The sequence below is a fragment of the Quercus lobata genome, chromosome 10 (genome assembly GCF_001633185.2).
Source record: "Quercus lobata isolate SW786 chromosome 10, ValleyOak3.0 Primary Assembly, whole genome shotgun sequence".
NCBI lineage: Eukaryota > Viridiplantae > Streptophyta > Magnoliopsida > Fagales > Fagaceae > Quercus > Quercus lobata.
The window spans coordinates 18,418,825-18,438,965 of record NC_044913.1 but is presented as its reverse complement, the minus strand read 5'-3'; the positions used below and the strand labels follow the sequence as shown (position 1 = coordinate 18,438,965).

Genomic DNA, 20,141 nt, shown 5'->3' with positions numbered 1-20,141 from the left:
GTACCACACTGAGTGACAAAACTCTTGAAAATAAAATTAGTTCTTTCAGCTTCTCTTATTTTCTTAGAAATGTTCTTTTTGGGAAGGGCAAAGAAATTCAAGACCTAGTATTTTTGTTGACAATAAAATCATATTCATTCATCAAAAGAAGCAGGGCAAACTTTTTGCTAAGCATAAATACTTCAACTATGAGATTTTTTTTTTTTTGTTTTTTTTTGTTTTTTCAACAATTCATATTGGCCTCCCTTTCCAATCTGTGTAGGTTTCTTGAACATTATGTTTTGATTGTGATTTGCATTATTAGTTATTTTCAAATGGACAAATGACAATGCGCGTGGTGCCATTTTTTGGGCTGCCAAAAATTGATTGGCACCTATTGTTCATGCTGGAAAAGCATCCATTCTATGATGTTGAAAACTGGCCATTTTGTGGTGAATCAACACAAGTTCTCCCAATAGAACAAAAGGAACAAGTTACTGTAATATGAAGTATACCCTTATTCATAATTCCTAATTCAATCAAATGTCGAAAACTTGTCGCTTCCTTTAAAGAACGCATTGCCTCCAATAACTCTTTGGAGTTTCTGTGCAGTCCACCAAACGATCATGAACCATTAATAATTATTACATTTTTTGATGAGTGATAATAATATATAAATGCTTGAATGGTTAGCCACTCCACTAGAAAAATCATGCACCAGCTGCATTCTTAGATGGATTAGACGACTTTGTGTTTATTTGGTGCAGAAAAATATAATTGAAAATGCATTCTCAAGCACTATGGTCACTCGAAAAGTTGCTTGGGAGTAGAACATAATCTTATGCTCAAATGAAGACTATTATAACTAGCATTTGCCCTTAAACTGCTTTGAGGAGTCGCATAACAAAATTGAGAAGCCTTTCTTTGACATAATGAATGATGAATGATTTGTGTACAAGAAGAATTACATCAGTAAAAACTATGTGTATTATATGTGTGAAAACTATGTAACATCCTCAAACTATGGACATTTTTCTCAAAACTTCAAAAAATTAAAAAGGAGGAGAGTGACCATAATTGAACTCCCCTCTAATGCAGGAAATCTCTATTAGCATAGCTAGCACTTCCTTCATGTTTGGTCTAGCTTGTGGTGACTCGGCTGTGCACTTCACCCCAACCCGAAGAAGCTCACTCATTTCCTCTGCCCCCTCAGCCAGCCCGGACCCCAAAAGCACAACTGGTATGACTGATCTGCTCAATGCTTGCCTCTCATTTCCCATCACCCGTTTCGCCCATTCCACCAGACACTCTTCCCCTCCATCCAAAGCTCTCCTCCCAGTTGCTAGTTCCATTGTCAATACCCCAAAACTATACACATCCCCTTTTGTAGTAGCATGCCATGTTTGCCCATATTCAGGAGCAACATAACCAATTGTCCCGGCCACCACTGTACTAACATGACTATCCCCAGCATCAACAACTCTAGCTAGACCAAAATCAGTAACCCGTGCTTTCCCATCCTTATCAAGTAGGACATTGCTAGCCTTCACATCGCGATGCACAATGGCAGGGTAGCATTCATGGTGTAGAAACATTAATGCACGAGCTACATCAACTGCCACATCAATTCTTCTCCTCCATGTAAGCATTATTCTGTCTGATATGAGGTCCTCCAAGCTTCCACCTTCCATGTACTCATAAACTAGAATTTTCTGTGTGTCATCCAAGCACCAACCATAAAGTGTTACAAGGTTTGGATGTGGCCAACCAAATCCATTGCCACTTAGAACCTCCATTTCAGCTCGGAATTCCCTTTCACCCTCTATTCCTTCTCTTTGAAGCTTTTTAACTGCCACTTCTCTCCCATCAGGCAATACTCCTCGGTAGACTGTGCCAAATCCCCCGTTTCCAATAATCCTCTCCTCTGAAAAGTTACCAGTCGCTTTTAAAATGTCTGCATGTGTGAAAGCTGTTTTGTCCAAACGAATGACCTTAATCGTATCTGACAACCATGGTGATGAATAGCTAGAACTTGATGCAAGATCATGCGGGTACTTTATATCCTGCAATTGATAACCAGGTGATTCTGATGGGCTCTTCTCCAACATGCAGACTATGAGTGACAATACCCCAAATATTAAGAAAATCAGTGCCAAAGCTAGGAACACCAAGAATGCAGCAAAACTACGCCTGTTTGTCTTCCCATCATGATCGTTACCATGTGGAAACATATCTGTGGTGTTGTGACTGAAATTTGGAAGTTCCAAAAGGGCGTCACCGAGATAGGACTTCTCAAACGTTGAAAATTGCCCGGTTATTGGAATTACACCAGAGATCAGTGGATTGTATGAGATATTGAACTTGTTTAGCTCACTCAGGTTGTTAAAGCTTGCTGGGAACATGCCAGAAAAATTGTTGCAGGACAAGTCCAGATTCTGCAGGCACTTAATGTTACCAATCTCCCCAGGAATTTCACCAGAAAACTTGTTATTGGAAATGTTTAGGACTACAAGTGGCATTTTTTCAATTTGAGGAGGAAGCTTCCCATAGAATTCATTGAAGCCCAAATGCAACATACTGAACTTCTGCATATTACCAATATCTGGAGGCACCTCACCTGAAAGCCGATTCCCACTTAGTTGAACATAACCGGGGATTTGAAAGGTCCTGACTGACAAACCAGCTGCACATATTGGGAAAATGCTATTTCCTTGAAGTATCGTATCCCATGTGCTTCTACAACTCTTCCTTGTGAGGATGTCATACACAAAACTGAAAGGAGGGTAGTTTGCAGGAATCCACCTCCGCATCGCCAAACACTCCCCTGAACCACCAACAATCCCGTCATTTTCCTGGCGATTAGACTCGAAAGTTACTGTGGCATTTGTACCAATATTTGTCAATTGTGGTGGGATTTTCCCAGAAAGCTGGTTGTTGGCAAGGTTCAACCACAACAAGCTTGTGCAATTTCCCAAATCCGGCGGAATCTCCCCTGATAGGGAATTATTTGCAAGCATCAACCATAAGAGTGATCTCAACTTTCCAAAGGTGGGAGGTATTGATCCATTTAGCCTGTTAAAAGAGAGGTCAAGTGCTTGCAGGCGGGACAGGTTTCCATATTCTGATGGTATAGTTCCAGAAAATTCATTGTAAGCAAGGATCAAGAACTTCAAACTTGGCATTTCAGAGATTTCAACTGGAAGTGGACCTGAAAATTTGTTGAAGCTCAGGTCTAATATAAAAATGTTAGGAATCTTGAGAATTCCCGATGTATATATCCCACCGATATACAAATTGCTGTGCAATACAAGAAACTTAACCTGAGTGAATTTCCCAAAAATCTCTTGTATATCTCCTCCAAAATTGTTCCTACTCAAATCCAAGAAGGTTAACTTATTCAAGCTGAGAAGTGAATCAGGAATATCTTTGGAAAAGCTGTTGTTCCCCAAGTACAAAGCTTGAAGACTAGAAATTGATCCCATCTCAGCTGGAATTTTTCCTGTAAAATTATTACTCGACAGATTCAAAATAACCAAACTTCGACAATATGATATATTCCCTGGAACCTGACCAGTAAAACCATTTTCAGACAGGTCTAAAACTTGCAGGTTACAGTTAGTACCAAACATTGACGACAAAATATGCCCGTTGAAATTGTTTTCTGAGGCAGAAAACTCAAGCAGCTTTTCAAAACCAATCCATAATTTCCCACTTAACTTGTTTGTGCTCAAATCCAAGAACTGCAAATTCTGGCATGTATCAAAACTGCCATTGATCACGCCTGTGAAGTTATTCCTCGATATATGCAACACAACCAACTTGTCACAAATTGTTGGGAGGCTCAACTGGACCTCCCCACATATTCTATTGACAGAAATATCAAGCTTCTCAAGCTTATTCAACCCTGTCAAGTTCAGGTGGCCGTCAAGAATGTTATGTGAGAGATTGAGACGCACAAGGTTTTGGCACCGGTTTAAGTCCTCAGGAATCACTCCACTGAGTGTGTTCTTGGAGAGGTCGAGGAAAGAGAGCTCGGTTAGCAATGAGAAGTTTCCGAATAACTTGCCGGAGATTTTGTTGTCTGAGAGGTCGATGCTAGTGACTCTTGCTGTTCTGGTAGTAGTACTGCAATTTATTCCAGGCCATTCACATGGGTTATTGCTCTGCTTGTTCCACAGTGAGTATATTCCTCGGTTTATTTGATTGTTTTTTTCAAAGAATGCTTTCAGATTTAGAAGGACTTCTTTGTCTGTGTCCAGAGAATCTCCAGCAACAAGCGTACCTGCAAAATTTAATGAATTAGATTCCCATAACTTAAAACATATTTGAGAGACAGAATCGTCCTTTAAAAATTAAAACATGTTTTGGTTCTATGAAACAGGAAACATCTGTGGTGAATGTGAATTTTATTATTAAATGTTAACAAAAACAAAAACAGAGAAAGACCCGTGAAACTTTTTTGTAAGTTTGAATATTTCATTAGACAGATATAGTTCATACTAGTATTGAGATTCAGGATGTCATGAAAGATGAACTAGGTATGGTATTGCAAAGTGCTAAACTTTCATGTTAAAAAGGCAGAATTCAGAGTTATGAGCCGAAAGAATCTCTCTTTTTTTTTTCTTATTCTTTTTTAATAATTTTTTTATTAGAAAAACAGAGTTTGAATAAGTACCTGTGATCAAGATTAAGAAAACAATTAACGCAACCGGCCATGAATTAGTTTCCTCGTCTGACATGCTAGTTCAAATATGGCCTTCTCCTTCTTCTTCCTCTTGGTCTTTGTCTTGGTTCTCTTTATAGAATTTGTAGTTAAAGATTAGCTTCTTAGAATCCGATGAATAAAATTGAACCAAAACTGAAGTTATGGATTCTCAATATGAGAATGTTATTCCAGTGTTGTTGACACACCGCCTGCAGATAGACCAAAACAAACTTGCAACTAATAATGCCTTCTAATTTTGTTCGCTTTTATATTAAATAAAACTAATTGTTAACTAATGCAATGGATGAGATATTAAAATAAAAATTACAAATATTTATTAGCTCATGGTAGGAATTTGGCTTTATTGTTTCAATTCTCTAACCACTAACTACATTGTTCTTTACTATCTTATAACCAAAATGGAAAAACATCAGATTAAAGAGAATTAGAATATCAACATCAAAGACCTACAAATGAATAGGCAAATAACTTTTGAATTTTAATGCCACCATTGAAAAAATGAAGCTCTCAAGTACAACATGAGTATGAAATTCTCGAGTACAAATAATATTTTATGTCAATCTAGACAATGGAGAAATTATGTAATGATAGTATACAACAAGAGAAATGAAATTCTCAAGTACCAAATATATTCTCTAGTAGCATATTTAAATAGAAGATCAAGAAAGGATTGATGTGAACATAGTAATGGAAGGGAAAAATAAAGTAATGTAAACAAATTTAAAAAATAAAAAAGGCAAAAACTGAAAAGCAAAGGGAGATACATACCAGTTACCCAGATTTAAGATTTTAGCAATTTGTTCATTTTCACAAAGAACCATACATATATTCTAAAAAAATCAAACATGCTAAAAACAAAAGATACTGACCAGATAGGAAGTAAAAGCTTGTTAGCACCACCCTCCTCTCTAAATCAACATAGGTAAATAAGCATCCGTATATTGAAGAATTTTTGCATACGCAAAGCTAATCTGCAAAAAGTTTGGCAAGCTCAGATGACATTAATTGCAACTAATCAAATAATTCAGAAAATTTAGTCCCTACAAATTGCACTCCAAAGCCTCACATTTGGGAACATAAAAAAACATGATGCAATTGCGAGCCCATAAGACATTTTATCAAACACGTAGGATGCTGCAAACTCAACAAAAAACACACTAAAATCAATGCCCATTACACATTACACAGACACAATATCTTGATAAATGCTAAGAAAGATGAAAACTATCTTATATAATCTTGAGAAAAATTTAGCCCAACAATTGAAGTGTATCACATAAATCTGAACTGCAGCCACGGAAAAAGAGAAAGAATTAGAATTCCATTCGGTAACAAAATTCTTTTACACCACAATAGTACTAAGAGCATCAGTATGAGAATACCAAAACTGCAACTACATTGCCAAAAAACCGAAAGCTTAGGGCATTGCATCACCCATCAATACAACTCAAATCTTATACAATCAGACCATCAACCTTTTTTCTCAACTAAGAATTGTAATCAAATAGCACAAAGAAAAAAATTGCACAAGAAGAATAAGATAAAACCAGTATGAGTTCAATGCATTGAAAAGATTAATTAAATAAAATATCCATAATAAAGAACGAACATAGAGAGGATCTAATTAATTAAGAAATCAAATAAATAAAATCCTAGCAGTGTTTTCTACAGCAATATCTAAATATTCAAACAAAATCCTGCAATTATATCGCAGCCAAAAGTACCCATTAGCCTAAAACAACACCTATGTCCTTTATACCATATTTTAATTTGGTCCATAACTTTTCAATTGTATTAATTTGATTCCTAATTTTTCAATATCATGTCAATTTTTTCCATGTTGTTATCCTTTTGATGGAAATTGGTGACGTGACAAATAACCAAAATAAAAAATAAGTTTTTTTTTATTGCTAGAAACTAATTTTTTATTTCGGCTGTTTGCTATATCAGCAATTTTTATCCAAGAGATAATGGTAAAAACTAAATTGAAATGACACTGAAAGGTTAAGCATCAAATTAACACAATTGAAAGGTTATAAACCAAATTAAAATACTTTGCAAAAGATAGGAGCCAAACGAGTAGTTTACCAAAGAAAAAAATCACACCCCCAATAAGCACCACCCAAGCAAGCAACAAAAACTTTAAAACCTAAGAAGCACAGGCACAAATTCGACATGCACAACAACATGACAATAGGTATGGGCACAGGCAAATTTTATTAAGCATTTGCAATAGTGTTTGTTCTTTGTTTAACTGACTAAATTTAATAAAAGAACTGAATATAAAACAGTACCTCACGCAACTTTAGCAGCAGATCGTGTAATTTGTTTTCACGCTAAACTATTTATAATGTGGTTTCCTCTGAATCAGAATCTAATTGTTGTAATCCCCAGAAATCAGAAAGTTATAAAGAGGTAGGTGGGAGTAGTTAATACCACCAATGAAAATAAATTCTGAATGGTTCATAAAATTATTGGAAACTTGGAATTGGTAAGGTTGGAGAGAGAGAGAGAGAGAGAGGGGAAAAGATGGGACAAAACATGATGATCACAGCACCTTCGCCGCTGAGGGAAGGAAATTAAGGATGAAGTTCTTGTGTTGCACACATGGAAGACTTCTGCGTAAAGCGCATGGTTGAACGTTGAAGTTTTTTTGTTTTTTTTTGGTTGAACGTTGACGTTGAACTGATCTTTGAACATTCAAACCACCATGAAAAAATTTATATTTATTTCAGATTAATAAAAATATAAATATAAATCTGACTTTTTCTACTTTTTACTTAACTATTCCGCACAAACATGTGTTTTTGGGTGATGACCAGCCGAATTTGCGTGAGTGACTTGACTGATAGTACAACAATGCAATGGGATCGGGAAAAGATCTTTGATCTCTTTGTTTATCAAACTAGAAAAGAAATACTAGCCATTCCTCTGTCCATGACTGCCTCTCAGGACAAGCTGATATGGAAGGAAAATTCAGCTAAGTTGTTTACAGTGAAGTCTGCATATCAGGTTGCTTTAAAGCTAAAGGAAAAAAAATTGGCTGAGCACTCTAGAGCAGTAACTGATCGGGCTCTCTGGAAAAAAAAAATCTGGACTCTTAAGACTCCTCCTAAGGTTAAGATGTTTGTGTGGCGTGCCTGCTCAAATATTTTACCTACAATGTGAAATATGCTGCCAGAAACCTGAATACATTGGTAATCTTCTTTGGGAATGTCCCTTAGCAAGGAATGTATGGGCACTTTGCAGAGGGAAAATCCAAAAATGTTCGAATGCAGAACAAAACTTCTTTGCATTCTTTAGGATGATGGCAAATAGGCTTACATAGATGGAGTTGGGACAGATGGGCAACGATATTGTGGGCATTATGGAATGCTAGAAATAAATTCTATTTTGAGAAGGTCCAACAACATCCTAAAGCTATAATGGAAGGGGCAATTGGCTACTTGGAAGAATATCAGAGATTATGTGCAGCAATGGGGAACCATTAATAATGTTTTTGGACCTTGTTATAATTTGTTGTGTGTTGTTCTGGTATTTAATGTAGTTCTCCAATAGTTCTGCAACTATGCACATGTGCTGTGAAATTGGAAGGGGCAATTGGCTTCTTGGAAGAGTATTAAAGATTATGTACAATAATGGGAGTTTTTTTGAACCTTGTTATAATATGTTGGAGGCTGTTCTGGTATTTGATGTACTTCTCCAGCAGCTCTGGAATTATGCACATGTGTTGTGAATTTGGAAGGGGCAATTGACTTGGAAGAGTATTAATGATTATGTGCAGTAATGGGGTTGTTTTTGTATGCTGATCTGGTATTTAGTGATGCTGAAACTCTGCACCTGTGCTGTGATACTGGAAGGGGCAATGGAGAACCATTAATTCTGTTTTGTGAAATTGGAAGGGGCAATTGGCTTGGAAGAGTATTAAAGATTATGTGCAGTAATGGGGTTCTTTGTATGCTGGTCTAGTCTTTAGCAATGATGAAACTATGCACCTGTGCTGTGATATTGGAAGGGGCAATGGAGAACCATTAATTTTGTTTTGAATATTGTTATAATTTGTTGTGTGTTGTTGTGGTATTTGTAATTTGATGTACTTCTTTCTAGTAGGCTTGGAGTTTATGCGCTTGTGCTGTGATGGATATGGTGCTGTACCTTTATACTTTTATATAAAAAAAAGTTTCTATCTTTATCTTAAAAAAAAAAAAAAATTAGGTTAAATGGTAAATTACACTCTTAAAAATTGTGGGTGTTTAGATTTTACATGTTAAAATTTCAGAATTTAGATTTTACTACCTAAAATTTGAGGGTGTTTGGATTTTACACCCTAACGTTTCAAAATTTGGATTTTGCCTTCTAAATTTTAGGGGTGTTTGGATTTACTCCCTAAAGTTTGAAAGTGTTTGGATTTTACACTCTAAAATTTCAAAATTTGAGGGTGTAAAATCCAAACACCTCGAAACTTTATGAGATAAAATCCAAATTATGAAACGTCAGGATGTAAAAACCAAACATCCCAAAACTTTAGAGAGTAAATTCCAAATTCTGAAACTTCATAGTGTAAAATTCGAACACCCCAAATGTTAGGGGTGTGATTTGCAATATACCAAATTATTTATTCTAAACTCTATTTCATCAAAATATCAATTTTCTTGATTTTTTTCAATTGTTTTTCTTCTTTCACATACAACGAATACCATCTACTTTATTTCTTCATGTAAAGAAAGAATAAAAACTAAATGCAAAATGAATATTGTCAGTGTAAATTTACATGGTTACAATAGTAACTTTGCAAATTCACATTTTCTTTTTTGACTAAAATTTACATATTTTTAACATTAGTCTGTGATTTTTGGGGGTTGAGTATCTAAAATTGAGTCAAATTTTATTTTGCATTGTCTAATACAAATGCTCTGGCAATTATAAAAGTAGTGGGCCACCCTGTGAAGAAAGCATAGTTAGCCAATGTCAAATATTTTGACTTTGCTTAACAATATAATTAGTTAAAAATTAATATTTTAAAGAAAAAAATACATATCTTTAGAAATAACTGTAAGGACTTGATTCGTGACGAACCGTATCGGTGTTGGGCTCGTACGTAAGGAGGCCCATACAATATCATTTGTAGAGCGTGGGTTTGAAAGGCTAGGCCTTGGTTACCAGACGGTGGGTTTTCCGTTGTGTTCATACATGGTTAAGTTTTCTTCACCCCTGGAATCTTTTTCCTGGAGGTGGGCTGGAAGGCTCTCGTTTCTGGCCATTTTTCCCAGCCTCCCTTTTGGCGCACCTATCTTTTTATTATATAGTCCATCTTGGTTGATCCTAGCCCTCCACTTGTTGGTCAGGCAGGTGCTTCTTTCTGTGTCCATCCCATCAACCGTCCCCTCTTACTTTCTATTAGTAGCTAGGATCGAAGTTTACACCATCCAAACGTCTTTTCTCATTAATCGGCTCTGGGCACTGGCAGGTGCATTTACTGAGGATGGGACGCATTTTCCTTGGTCCAATTTTACACCTTGCTTCCCTGTGGGCCCCATTCCACTCACATCCCCTTCAGGGGGTTGTTTGGGGATAGCCTTCACTAACACGTTGATTTTCCCATCGAAGCTCTGGAGTGCCGAGGACAGGGTAGTTTCTCAACCGTTCCCCTTAATACCCCGACCATCGATCATTCGTCCTCGGCAAGAGGCCTCCTCGGCACGGGCCCTGGGCCTAGATAGAGTTTGGGCCGGATTGTAAACTTCTCGGACCCACAATAACCATATTGTTTCTTTTTTATGGATAAGGTTTCTCTCCATACTCAAACTCATCCTATATCTTTTTATTTTACGTAAAATTTGAAAATCTAATTGCTAGATTACATATCCTTTTAAGTTCTTAACATGCATGTAAAATTTCATTTAAATTGGATGTTATTTACTATTTGATCAATAAACTTATTTTTTATGCATAGTTTTTTTTTTTTTTAAAAAAAACTTGAAATTTAAACATTTGATTGATTACATAGATATTGATGTTTGATCTTCTTAAAATTTTGCAAATATGAATGATATAATAAGAACATGCAATCCAACGGTTAGATTTTCAAAATTCATACCCAATAATAATATATAGAAGGAGTTTAAGTTTGGAGAGAAAAATTTTCCTTTTTTTATGAGATGAAACAAAAAAATCATCCACATCAAGATTTGCATATTTTCCACCAAGCTTGAGCATAACTCGTTTAGGTGTCTCCAAAATATTTATCTATTTGAAGAAACAGCAACATGACAACCTATAAGCAATTCAACAACTAAATTCAATGCAGTACATGTGTAGGTATACCTTGCACCATAAGAAAATATTTACAAATTTCATATATAATATGATGATTTTAGACATAATTCAGGACAATAATTATAAACAATGTGAATTAAAATTATGATGCTAGAAAATATGGGGAAACAATGGACAATGAAACCTTGATGGATTTGGAGAAAATGTTGCCTTCTAGTTAAATTAAATTAATCCTTAATGTTCCCACATTCCACGAACAACAAAATCATATAATTCTAATGAAAATTACCAACAGCTAATTTTTATTTTTATAAGTAAAATTTCATTAAAAAAGCTGAAAGGCGCCAGCCAAATACTTAATAACAAATCATAATAACTGTAAGGATTACTAATGAAAGAACAAAAACTTAACTTTCTTGTATAGATTGATTCAAAAGTTCCTCAAACTCTTTTTTCACCATTTCTTATTCTTATATTGCCATCCTAGCTTTACTTTTACTTTAAATCTCCATAATCTTTTGTCTTTTATTTTTTATTCCAAACAAACTTTTATTAAAAAGAACAACAAAATATAACAACTCCATGACAAAAGAAAAACTTTTAAGTTCCACTCAAGCTTTGAGAAAGAAAGAAAAAAAAAAAGAAAAAAAAAAGAAGAAGAAGAAGAAACAAATTGGTCAGGTGCATATCTGTTATTTGGAGAGGTGCAATCTTTTCTGCTCACAACTTAGCTATGTGGTTGACATGGCAAATGGATCCGGTCAAATTGAATGGGTTTAAGTTAGGTACAAGTGAAGAGTGAGGTCGCTAGAGGGGGCAATAAATTCAAGTTCTTGTTAACAACATACTCCTCTCATGAGAGAGTACTAATTTAGATGAGGAAGATAATGAGAAGAGACCATTAGTTTACATGAAATAGATGAGGAAAATAATGAGGATTTAAAATCTTGTGATGACAATGGTCATATCCTTAATGAGGATGATGATTATATACTATAGGATTAGGCATAAAAAAAATTATTACTTAATATTCTAGTGATTTTTTTTTTTTCTTTCTCTTTTATCTAAAAGCCTTTTAGATATTCTATGATTCAACCATATATATATTTTTCATGTCTTTATTTTGATCATGACTATCAAATATAATATTTGTGTATATTTTGTAAGGTACAAGAATCATACAAAATTTTATATTTTGTTTTTATATGATTACTTGATTAGTATTAATAATTAATTTTAAACTAATTACATTATTTCTAAAAGTGTGCGGTTTACTTCAATCAAACACGTATTTAAGTCTGGAAGAGACATCTGCGCTTCTGCCACTTTTAATCCAATGCTGGATGGGCCCAACAGGCTCCAACTCCACTACTCCAAGTTTAAGCCGAATGGGCTCCTAAATAAGGCCTCTATATTAATTTGGAAGTTAACATTAGTAGTAGAGTACCAGAATTGCTTGAGATCTGAAGTGAAACCCAAGCATACCCATTAACAAATTACATTTCACAAACAAGCAAGGCCACTTTTTTAATCACAATTTCAAATCAAACTCCTTGAAGAGATAAATAAATAAATATATTTATTTATTTATTGAAGGGTTCTTTTTGTTTTTGGCATAAAAAACTAACATTGATTTGCTATTCTCTTAATAGCTATGATACTGCACAAATGCCAATATAAGGGGAAAGCAAACTCTGAATCTTAATCTTCTATATCTAACTAAAATCTATATAAAAGTCATTGAAAGAACACAAATGAAACATAACCCATCAATTATTTCATCCAAATAGTGTAAAATCACGTTACACAGTTAAAAGATAGCTCATTTTTTTCCTGGAAACAGATACCCAATAAATTCGGAAAAGGAGAAAAAAGAAACTGGAAGACACATTAGGCAAAACTTGTAGAGTTTTCACTAGAATGCACAAATCAAACACCTAGATAAGAGTTGAAAAATGAAGCCCATTTTCTTGGAAAACAATTTCCTGGGAAAAACAGGAAAGGAGAAAGGAAATGTCATCTGGGGTTGGGAGTTACTAACTCTGTTGAGGATGATAGAGAAATTAGACTCACCAAGATACAACTTTGGGCCTCTTAGATTTTTCTCTTACTTTGCTTTCGTGTTTTGGATAACATTGTTGCACAGAGTTGGAAGCTAAAAAAAATGGGTGAAATTTGTCACTGAAGAGAGAGAGTTTATGGTATGAGAGAGCAGGGAAAGTACATGCAATGCAATGGCCAAATGTTGGTTGGGAAAAGCTAGCAGGATACTAATTTTGGGAAATTCTAAGGAGAGATTGGTCATTAGGTAATGAGTAAACAGGGGTATAATGGTCACTTAGGTGTACAAATAATGAAACTTCGGGTCCAGGTCCTTCTTCAGGTGAAAATAATGTGATTCTTTAATACCTAAGTACACTCCTTTATTTGCTAAAAAAAAAAAAAAAGTACACTCCTTTACTACTGACAAGGGATTGTGGAATTTTAGAATTAAAAATAAAATCTACTGCAACAAAAATGTGTATAATTTTTGGTACAACTTTTTTTTTTGTTTAATTGTAATTGGTGGAAAAAAAAAATGGTGGATGAATATAAAAGCAATACACAGTTTGGCACAATAAGAGTATTGTGACAAAAATTGTGAGTTAGTTTGTGATTTTAGAAGATCTCTTTTAGAATTTGATATATTTTTTTGGTTGTGAAGTGCAATTTAATTTTTGTGATTGGGTCAAGCTTTTTAACTGTTTTGACCCGTCTCAACTCAAGGCCGGATTGGACTATTTATTGCAGCTATATATATATATATATATATATATATATATATTTGTGAGAAAATGCAACTATATTAGATGATTGTATAACTTCAATTGTTGGTCCATATCTGTTATTTGGAGAGGTGCAAAACTTTACTGCTCACAACCTAGCTATGTGGTAGACCTGATTAAAATAGGTAGATTCTGCTATGTGGCTTTTTTCTCATAAATGAAAGTGTATTTTTTTAATTAAGTAATCACATGACAGAATCTTAAAAAGGAGAACCTAAGAAATAGCACCTAAGGTATTGTACATAAGTTTTGTCCTAACTAAAATAAGTTGTTATTCCTCTACTTTCTACTTGATTTTTTTGATAGGTTGGGTCAATTTGGTATGAATTGAATTTTTTTCAAGTTCATTTTACATACTTTCTAACTTATTATTATTATTATTATTATTTCTGTCAATAAAGATAAAAGAATAAAGAAATACTTAAAAATGGAAGTTATACATAAATCCTTGAGTTTATATTTTGATAATTAATTCTATTAGTCTACTAGGCCAACAGTTTCACATAAGAAGAAAACATATCATGTATACATTTTATATAAGAAAATGAAATAAAATTGAATTATCTATAAAAGAAACTAAGAATGCATTTGGTTTAGTATTTTACTAAAAACTTATTTGTTTATTTGCCTAAAGTTGGCAAAAGTATAGTGGTACCTTAAAAAAAAAAGTTGAGGCTACGAAAAGTTATACATAAGAAAATAACCTTAAAAAAACTATTAAAAAAATTAATTCAAACTCACACATATATAAAGTTTTAAGAATAAAACATAACATGTTATGTAAAGGAAAAGAAAATATATAATTAGGAAGAATATATATAATGAACTTATAAAAAAAACTACTCAATGTTTGTAATAGATTTGACACTAAAAATATTAATATTTGAGAATTGCTTGTCAAGTTGACAAATAGAGTCCTAGTATTTTCATTTACAATATAGAAAAACCGATATACTTTTAATCTACAAATGTTCATGGAAAATGAATCAATTAAAAAAAAAAAACTTTTAAATTTGTAATAGAAACTTGATAAACATGTCATGTCTGGTTAGAGTTCAACTAGACCGGATAAAGTCAAAAGTAGGTTAGACAAAAACAGATTGCCATATTACTCATACTAGTTTTCTTTTTTTTTTTTCTTTTTTTGGGGGGATCAAATTTTACAAGGTCTACTAATTAGACATCTTGGCTTAAATAATTCATATTGGCTTCCCTTTCCACTCTGTGTAGGTTTCTTGAACATTATGTTTTGATTGTGATTTGCGCTATTAGTTATTTTCAAATGGATAAATGACAATGCGCGTGGTGCCATTTCTTGGGCTGCCAAAAATTGATTGGCACCTATTGTTCATGCTGGAAAAGCATCCATTCTATGATGTTGAAATCTGGCCATTTTGTGGCGAATCAACACAAGTTTTCCCAATAAAACAAAAGGAACAAAGTTACTGTAATATGAAGTATACCCTTATGCATAATTCCTAATTCAATCAAATGTCGAAAACTTGTCGCTTCCTTTAAATTACGCATTGCCTCCAATGACTCCTTGGAGTTTCTGTGCAGTCCACCAAACGATCATGAACCATTAATAATTATTACATTTTTTAATGAGTGATAATAATATATAAATGCTTGAATGGTTAGCCACTCCACTAGAAAAATCATGCACTAGCTGCATTCTTAGATGGATTAGACGACTTTGTGTTTATTTGGTGCAGAAAAATATAATTGAAAATGCATTCTCAAGCACTATGGTCACTCGAAAAGTTGCTTGGTAGTAGAACATAATCTTATGCTCAAATGAAGATTATTATAACTAGCATTTGCCCTTAAACTGCTTTGAGGAATGAGGAGTCACATAACAAAATTGAGAAGCCTTTCTTTGACATAATGAATGATGAATGATTTGTGTACAAGAAGAATTACATCAGTAAAAACTATGTGTATTATATGTGTGAAAACTATGTAACATCCTAAAACTATGGACATTTTTCTCAAAACTTCAAAAAATTAAAAAGGAGGGGAGTGGCCATAATTGAACTCCCCTCTAATGCAGGAAATCTCTATTAGCATAGCTAGCACTTCCTTCATGTTTGGTCTAGCTTGTGGTGACTCGGCTGTGCACTTCACCCCAACCCGAAGAAGCTCACTCATTTCCTCTGCCCCCTCAGCCAGCCCGGACCCCAAAAGCACAACCGGTATGACTGATCTGCTCAATCCTTGCCTCCCATTTCCCATCACCCGTTTCGCCCATTCCACCAGACACTCTTCCCCTCCATCCAAAGCTCTCCTCCCAGTTGCTAGTTCCATTGTCAATACCCCAAAACTATACACATCCCCTTTTGTAGTAGCATGCCATGTTTGCCCATATTCAGGAGCAACATAACCAATTGTCCCAGCCACCACTGTACTAACATGACTATCCCCAGCATCAACAACTCTAGCTAGACCAAAATCAGTAACCCGTGCTTTCCCATCCTTATCAAGTAGGACATTGCTAGCCTTCACATCACGATGCACAATGGCGGGGTAGCATTCATGGTGTAGAAACATTAATGCACGAGCTACATCAAGTGCCACATCAATTCTTCTCCTCCATGTAAGCTTTATTCTGTCTGATATGAGGTCCTCCAAGCTTCCACCTTCCATGTACTCATAAACTAGAATTTTCTGTGTGCCATCCAAGCACCAACCATAAAGTGTCACAAGGTTTGGATGTGGCCAACCAAATCCATTGCCACTTAGAACCTCCATTTCAGCGCGGAATTCCCTTTCACCCTCTATTCCTTCTCTTTGAAGCTTTTTAACTGCCACTTCTCTCCCATCAGGCAATACTCCTCGGTAGACAGTGCCAAATCCCCCCTTTCCAATAATCCTCTCCTCTGAAAAGTTACCAGTCGCTTTTAAAATGTCTGCATGTGTGAAAGCTGTTTTGTCCAAACGAATGACCTTAATCGTATCTGACAACCATGGTGATGAATAGCTAGAACTTGATGCAAGATCATGCCGGTACTTTATATCCTGCAATAGATACCCTGGTGATTCTGATGGGTTCTTCACCATCATGCAGACTATGAGTGACAATACCCCTAATATTAAGAAAATCAGTGTCAAAGCTAGGAACACCAAGAACGTAGCAAAACTACGCCTGTTTGTCTTCCCATCATGATTGTTAATATGTGGAAACTTATCTGTGGTGTTGTCCATGAAATTTGGAAGTTCCAAAAGGGGGTCACCGAGATAGGACGACTTCTCAAATGTTGAAAATTGCCCGGTTATTGGAATTTCACCAGAGATCAGTCGATTGTATGAGATATTGAACTTGCTTAGCTCACTCAGGTTGTTAAAGCTTGCTGGGAACATGCCAGAAAAATTGTTGCAGGACAAGTCCAGATTCTGCAGGCACTTAATGTTACCAATCTCCCCAGGAATTTCACCAGAAAACTTGTTATTGGAAATGTTTAGATTTACAAGTGGCATTTCTCCAATTTGAGGAGGGAGTTTCCCAAAGAATTCATTGAAGCCCAAATGCAACATACTGAAATTCTGCATCTTACCAATATCTGGAGGGACCTCGCCTGAAAGCCGATTCCCACTTAGTTGAACATAACCGGAGATTTGAGAGGTCCTGACTGATGAACCAGCTGCACATATTGGGAAAATGCTATTTCCTTGAAGTAGCCTATCCCATATGCTTCTACAACTCTTCCTTGTGAGGATGTCATACGTAAAACTGAAAGGAGGGTAGTTTGCAGGAATCCACCTCTGCATCGCCAAACACTCCCCTGAGCCAGCAATAATCTGGTCATTTTCCCGGCGATTAGACTCGAAAGTTGCCAAGGCATTTGTACCAATATTTGTCAATTGAGGTGGGATTTTCCCAGAAAGCTGGTTGTTGGCAAGGTTCAACCACAACAAGCTTGTACAATTTCCCAAATCCGGCGGAATCTCCCCTGATAGGGAATTATTTGCAAGCATCAACCATAAGAGTGACCTCAATTTTCCAAAGGTGGGAGGTATTGATCCATTTAGCCTGTTAAAAGAGAGGTCAAGTGCTTGCAGGCGGGATAGGTTTCCATATTCTGATGGTATAGTTCCAGAAAATTCATTGTAAGCAAGGATCAAGAACTTCAAACTTGGCATTTCAGAGATTTCAGGAAGTGGACCTGAAAAATTGTTGAAGCTCAGGTCTAATCTAGAAATGTTAGGAAGCTTGAGAATTCCCGATGTATATATCCCACCGATATACAAATTGCTGTGCAATACAAGAAACTTAACCTGAGTGAATTCCCCAAAAATCTCTTGTATATTTCCTCCAAAATTGTTCCTACTCAAATCCAAGAAGGTTAAATTATTCAAGCTGAGAAGTGAATCAGGAATGTCATTGGAAAAGCTGTTGTTCCCCAAGTACAAAGCTTGAAGACTAGAAATTGATCCCATCTCAGCTGGTATTTTTCCTGTAAATTTATTACTAGACAGATTCAAAATAACCAAATTTCGACAATTTGATATATTCCCTGGAACTGGACCGGTAAAACCATTTTCAGACAGGTCTAAAACTTGCAGGGTACAGTTAGTACTAAACATTGACGACAAAATAGACCCGCTGAAATTGTTTTCTGAGGCAGAAAACTCAAGCAGTCTTTCAAAACCAATCCATAATTCCCCACTTAACTTGTTTGTGCTCAAATCCAAGAACTGCAAATTCTGGCATGTATCAAAACCGCCATTGATCCCGCCCGTGAAGTTATTCCTCGATATATTCAACACAACCAACTTGTCACAAATTGTTGGGAGGCTCAACTGGACCTCCCCACATATTCTATTGACAGAAATATCAAGCTTCTCAAGCTTATTCAACCCTGTCAAGTTCAGGTGGCCGTCAAGAATGTTATGTGAGAGATTGAGATGCACAAGGTTTTGGCACCGGTTTAAGTCCTCAGGAATCACTCCACTGAGAGTGTTCCTGGAGAGGTCGAGGAAAGAGAGCTCGGTTAGCAACGAGAAGTTTCCGAATAACTTGCCAGAGATTTCGTTGTCTGAGAGGTTGATGCTAGTGACTCTTGCTGTTCCGGTAGTAGTACTGCAATTTATTCCTGGCCAATCACATGGGTTATCGCTCTGCGTGTTCCACTGTGAGTATTTTCCTCTGTTTATTTGATTGTTTCCTTCAAAGAATGCTTTCAGATTTAGCAGGACTTCTTTGTCTGTGTCCAGAGAATCTCCAGCAACAAACGCACCTGCAAAATTCATTGATTTATTAGATTCTCATAATTAAAAACATGTTTGAGACAGAATCATCCTCGAACAACTAACACATGTTCTGGTTTTATCATACAAGAAAACATCCTTGGTAAACGTGAGAATTCTATTATTTAATGTTAACAAAACAATACCCATTAAACTTTTTGGAAGTTTGAACATATTTTGAGACATATTAAGGTTCTGGGTGCCATGAAAGACGAACTTGGGCAAGATATATGGTATTGGAAAGTACTAAACTTTCATGTTAAAAAGCTGAATTCAGAGTAAAGAACCAAAAGAATCAAGCTTAACAAAAAAAGAAAAAGAAAAATACAGGTTCAATTAGTACCTGTGATCAAGATTAAGAAAACAAATAAAGCAACCGGCCATGGATCAGTTTCCTCGTCTGACATGCTAGTTCTAATACGAGCTTCTTTATCTTCTTCTTCTTCTTCTTCTTCCTCTTCTTCTTCTTAGTCTTTTGTCTTCGTTTTCTTTGTAGAATTTTGAGGTTAAAGAATAGCTTCCTATAATTCCATGAATAAAATCAAAGAACCAAAAATTTGAAGTGTTGTGAATTTTCTCAATTTGAGAATGTTATTCCAATGTCGTTGAAGGACACCGCCAGCAGATAGACCAAACCAAACTTGCAACTAATGCCTTCAAAACTTTTTTTTCTTTTTCTATTAAAAAATTTTTATAATAAAATATTACGACCTTTTTGGTCCAAAATAAATATTGTATCTCTATTAATATCACTTAAGGACTATTCCTTAATAGAATCAATCAGTCTTTTTTAATTAAAAAAAATTGGAAATAATAAGATAAGTCTTTTAGAAAGATAACTGAGGATTAACTTCTCACTTTTTTATTATTATAATATATTGATTCTTTTATAGAAAAAAAAAAAAAAGTTATTTCAATTTACATGAACTTTATAGGTCTCTCAATTATGATTCTTCATTAGATAAGTGTGTTGTTATAGTCACACTTAGACAGGGTTTCTTGAATGAAAAAAAAAAAAAAAATTATGAAATATGTATTACATATAAAATAAAATTATTAGTGTAATATTAAAAAGGAAAATTAGGAAG

The 20,141-nt window shown here is 35.1% G+C and overlaps 2 protein-coding genes across 2 annotated transcripts; both read right to left on the bottom strand.

The window, feature by feature from the left end:
• Window positions 1–897: 897 nt before the first annotated feature.
• Window positions 898–7,115, bottom strand: LOC115963259 (probable LRR receptor-like serine/threonine-protein kinase At1g74360). The gene is made up of 4 exons (XM_031082201.1): window positions 7,000–7,115; window positions 5,575–5,676; window positions 4,655–4,893; window positions 898–4,261 (listed from the first exon to the last, which is right to left on the bottom strand). The coding sequence occupies exons 3-4, from the start codon at window positions 4,716–4,718 to the stop codon at window positions 1,032–1,034; spliced, it is 3,294 nt and encodes a 1,097-aa protein (XP_030938061.1). The 5' UTR covers window positions 4,719–4,893; window positions 5,575–5,676; window positions 7,000–7,115; the 3' UTR covers window positions 898–1,031.
• An 8,564-nt stretch (window positions 7,116–15,679) lies between these two features.
• Window positions 15,680–19,699, bottom strand: LOC115963147 (probable LRR receptor-like serine/threonine-protein kinase At1g74360). The gene is made up of 2 exons (XM_031082043.1): window positions 19,397–19,699; window positions 15,680–19,043 (listed from the first exon to the last, which is right to left on the bottom strand). The coding sequence occupies exons 1-2, from the start codon at window positions 19,458–19,460 to the stop codon at window positions 15,814–15,816; spliced, it is 3,294 nt and encodes a 1,097-aa protein (XP_030937903.1). The 5' UTR covers window positions 19,461–19,699; the 3' UTR covers window positions 15,680–15,813.
• Between the last annotated feature and the right edge of the window lie 442 nt (window positions 19,700–20,141).

Coding starts and splice junctions, on each gene's coding strand:
- LOC115963259 (XM_031082201.1), bottom strand. CDS start 4,718: ATGTCAGACGAGGAAACTAATTCATGGCCGGTTGCGTTAATTGTTTTC. Junction 4,262..4,654: donor TTTCTTAATCTTGATCACAG/GTACTTATTCAA, acceptor TAAATTTTGCAG/GTACGCTTGTTGCTGGAGAT.
- LOC115963147 (XM_031082043.1), bottom strand. CDS start 19,460: ATGTCAGACGAGGAAACTGATCCATGGCCGGTTGCTTTATTTGTTTTC. Junction 19,044..19,396: donor TTTCTTAATCTTGATCACAG/GTACTAATTGAA, acceptor TGAATTTTGCAG/GTGCGTTTGTTGCTGGAGAT.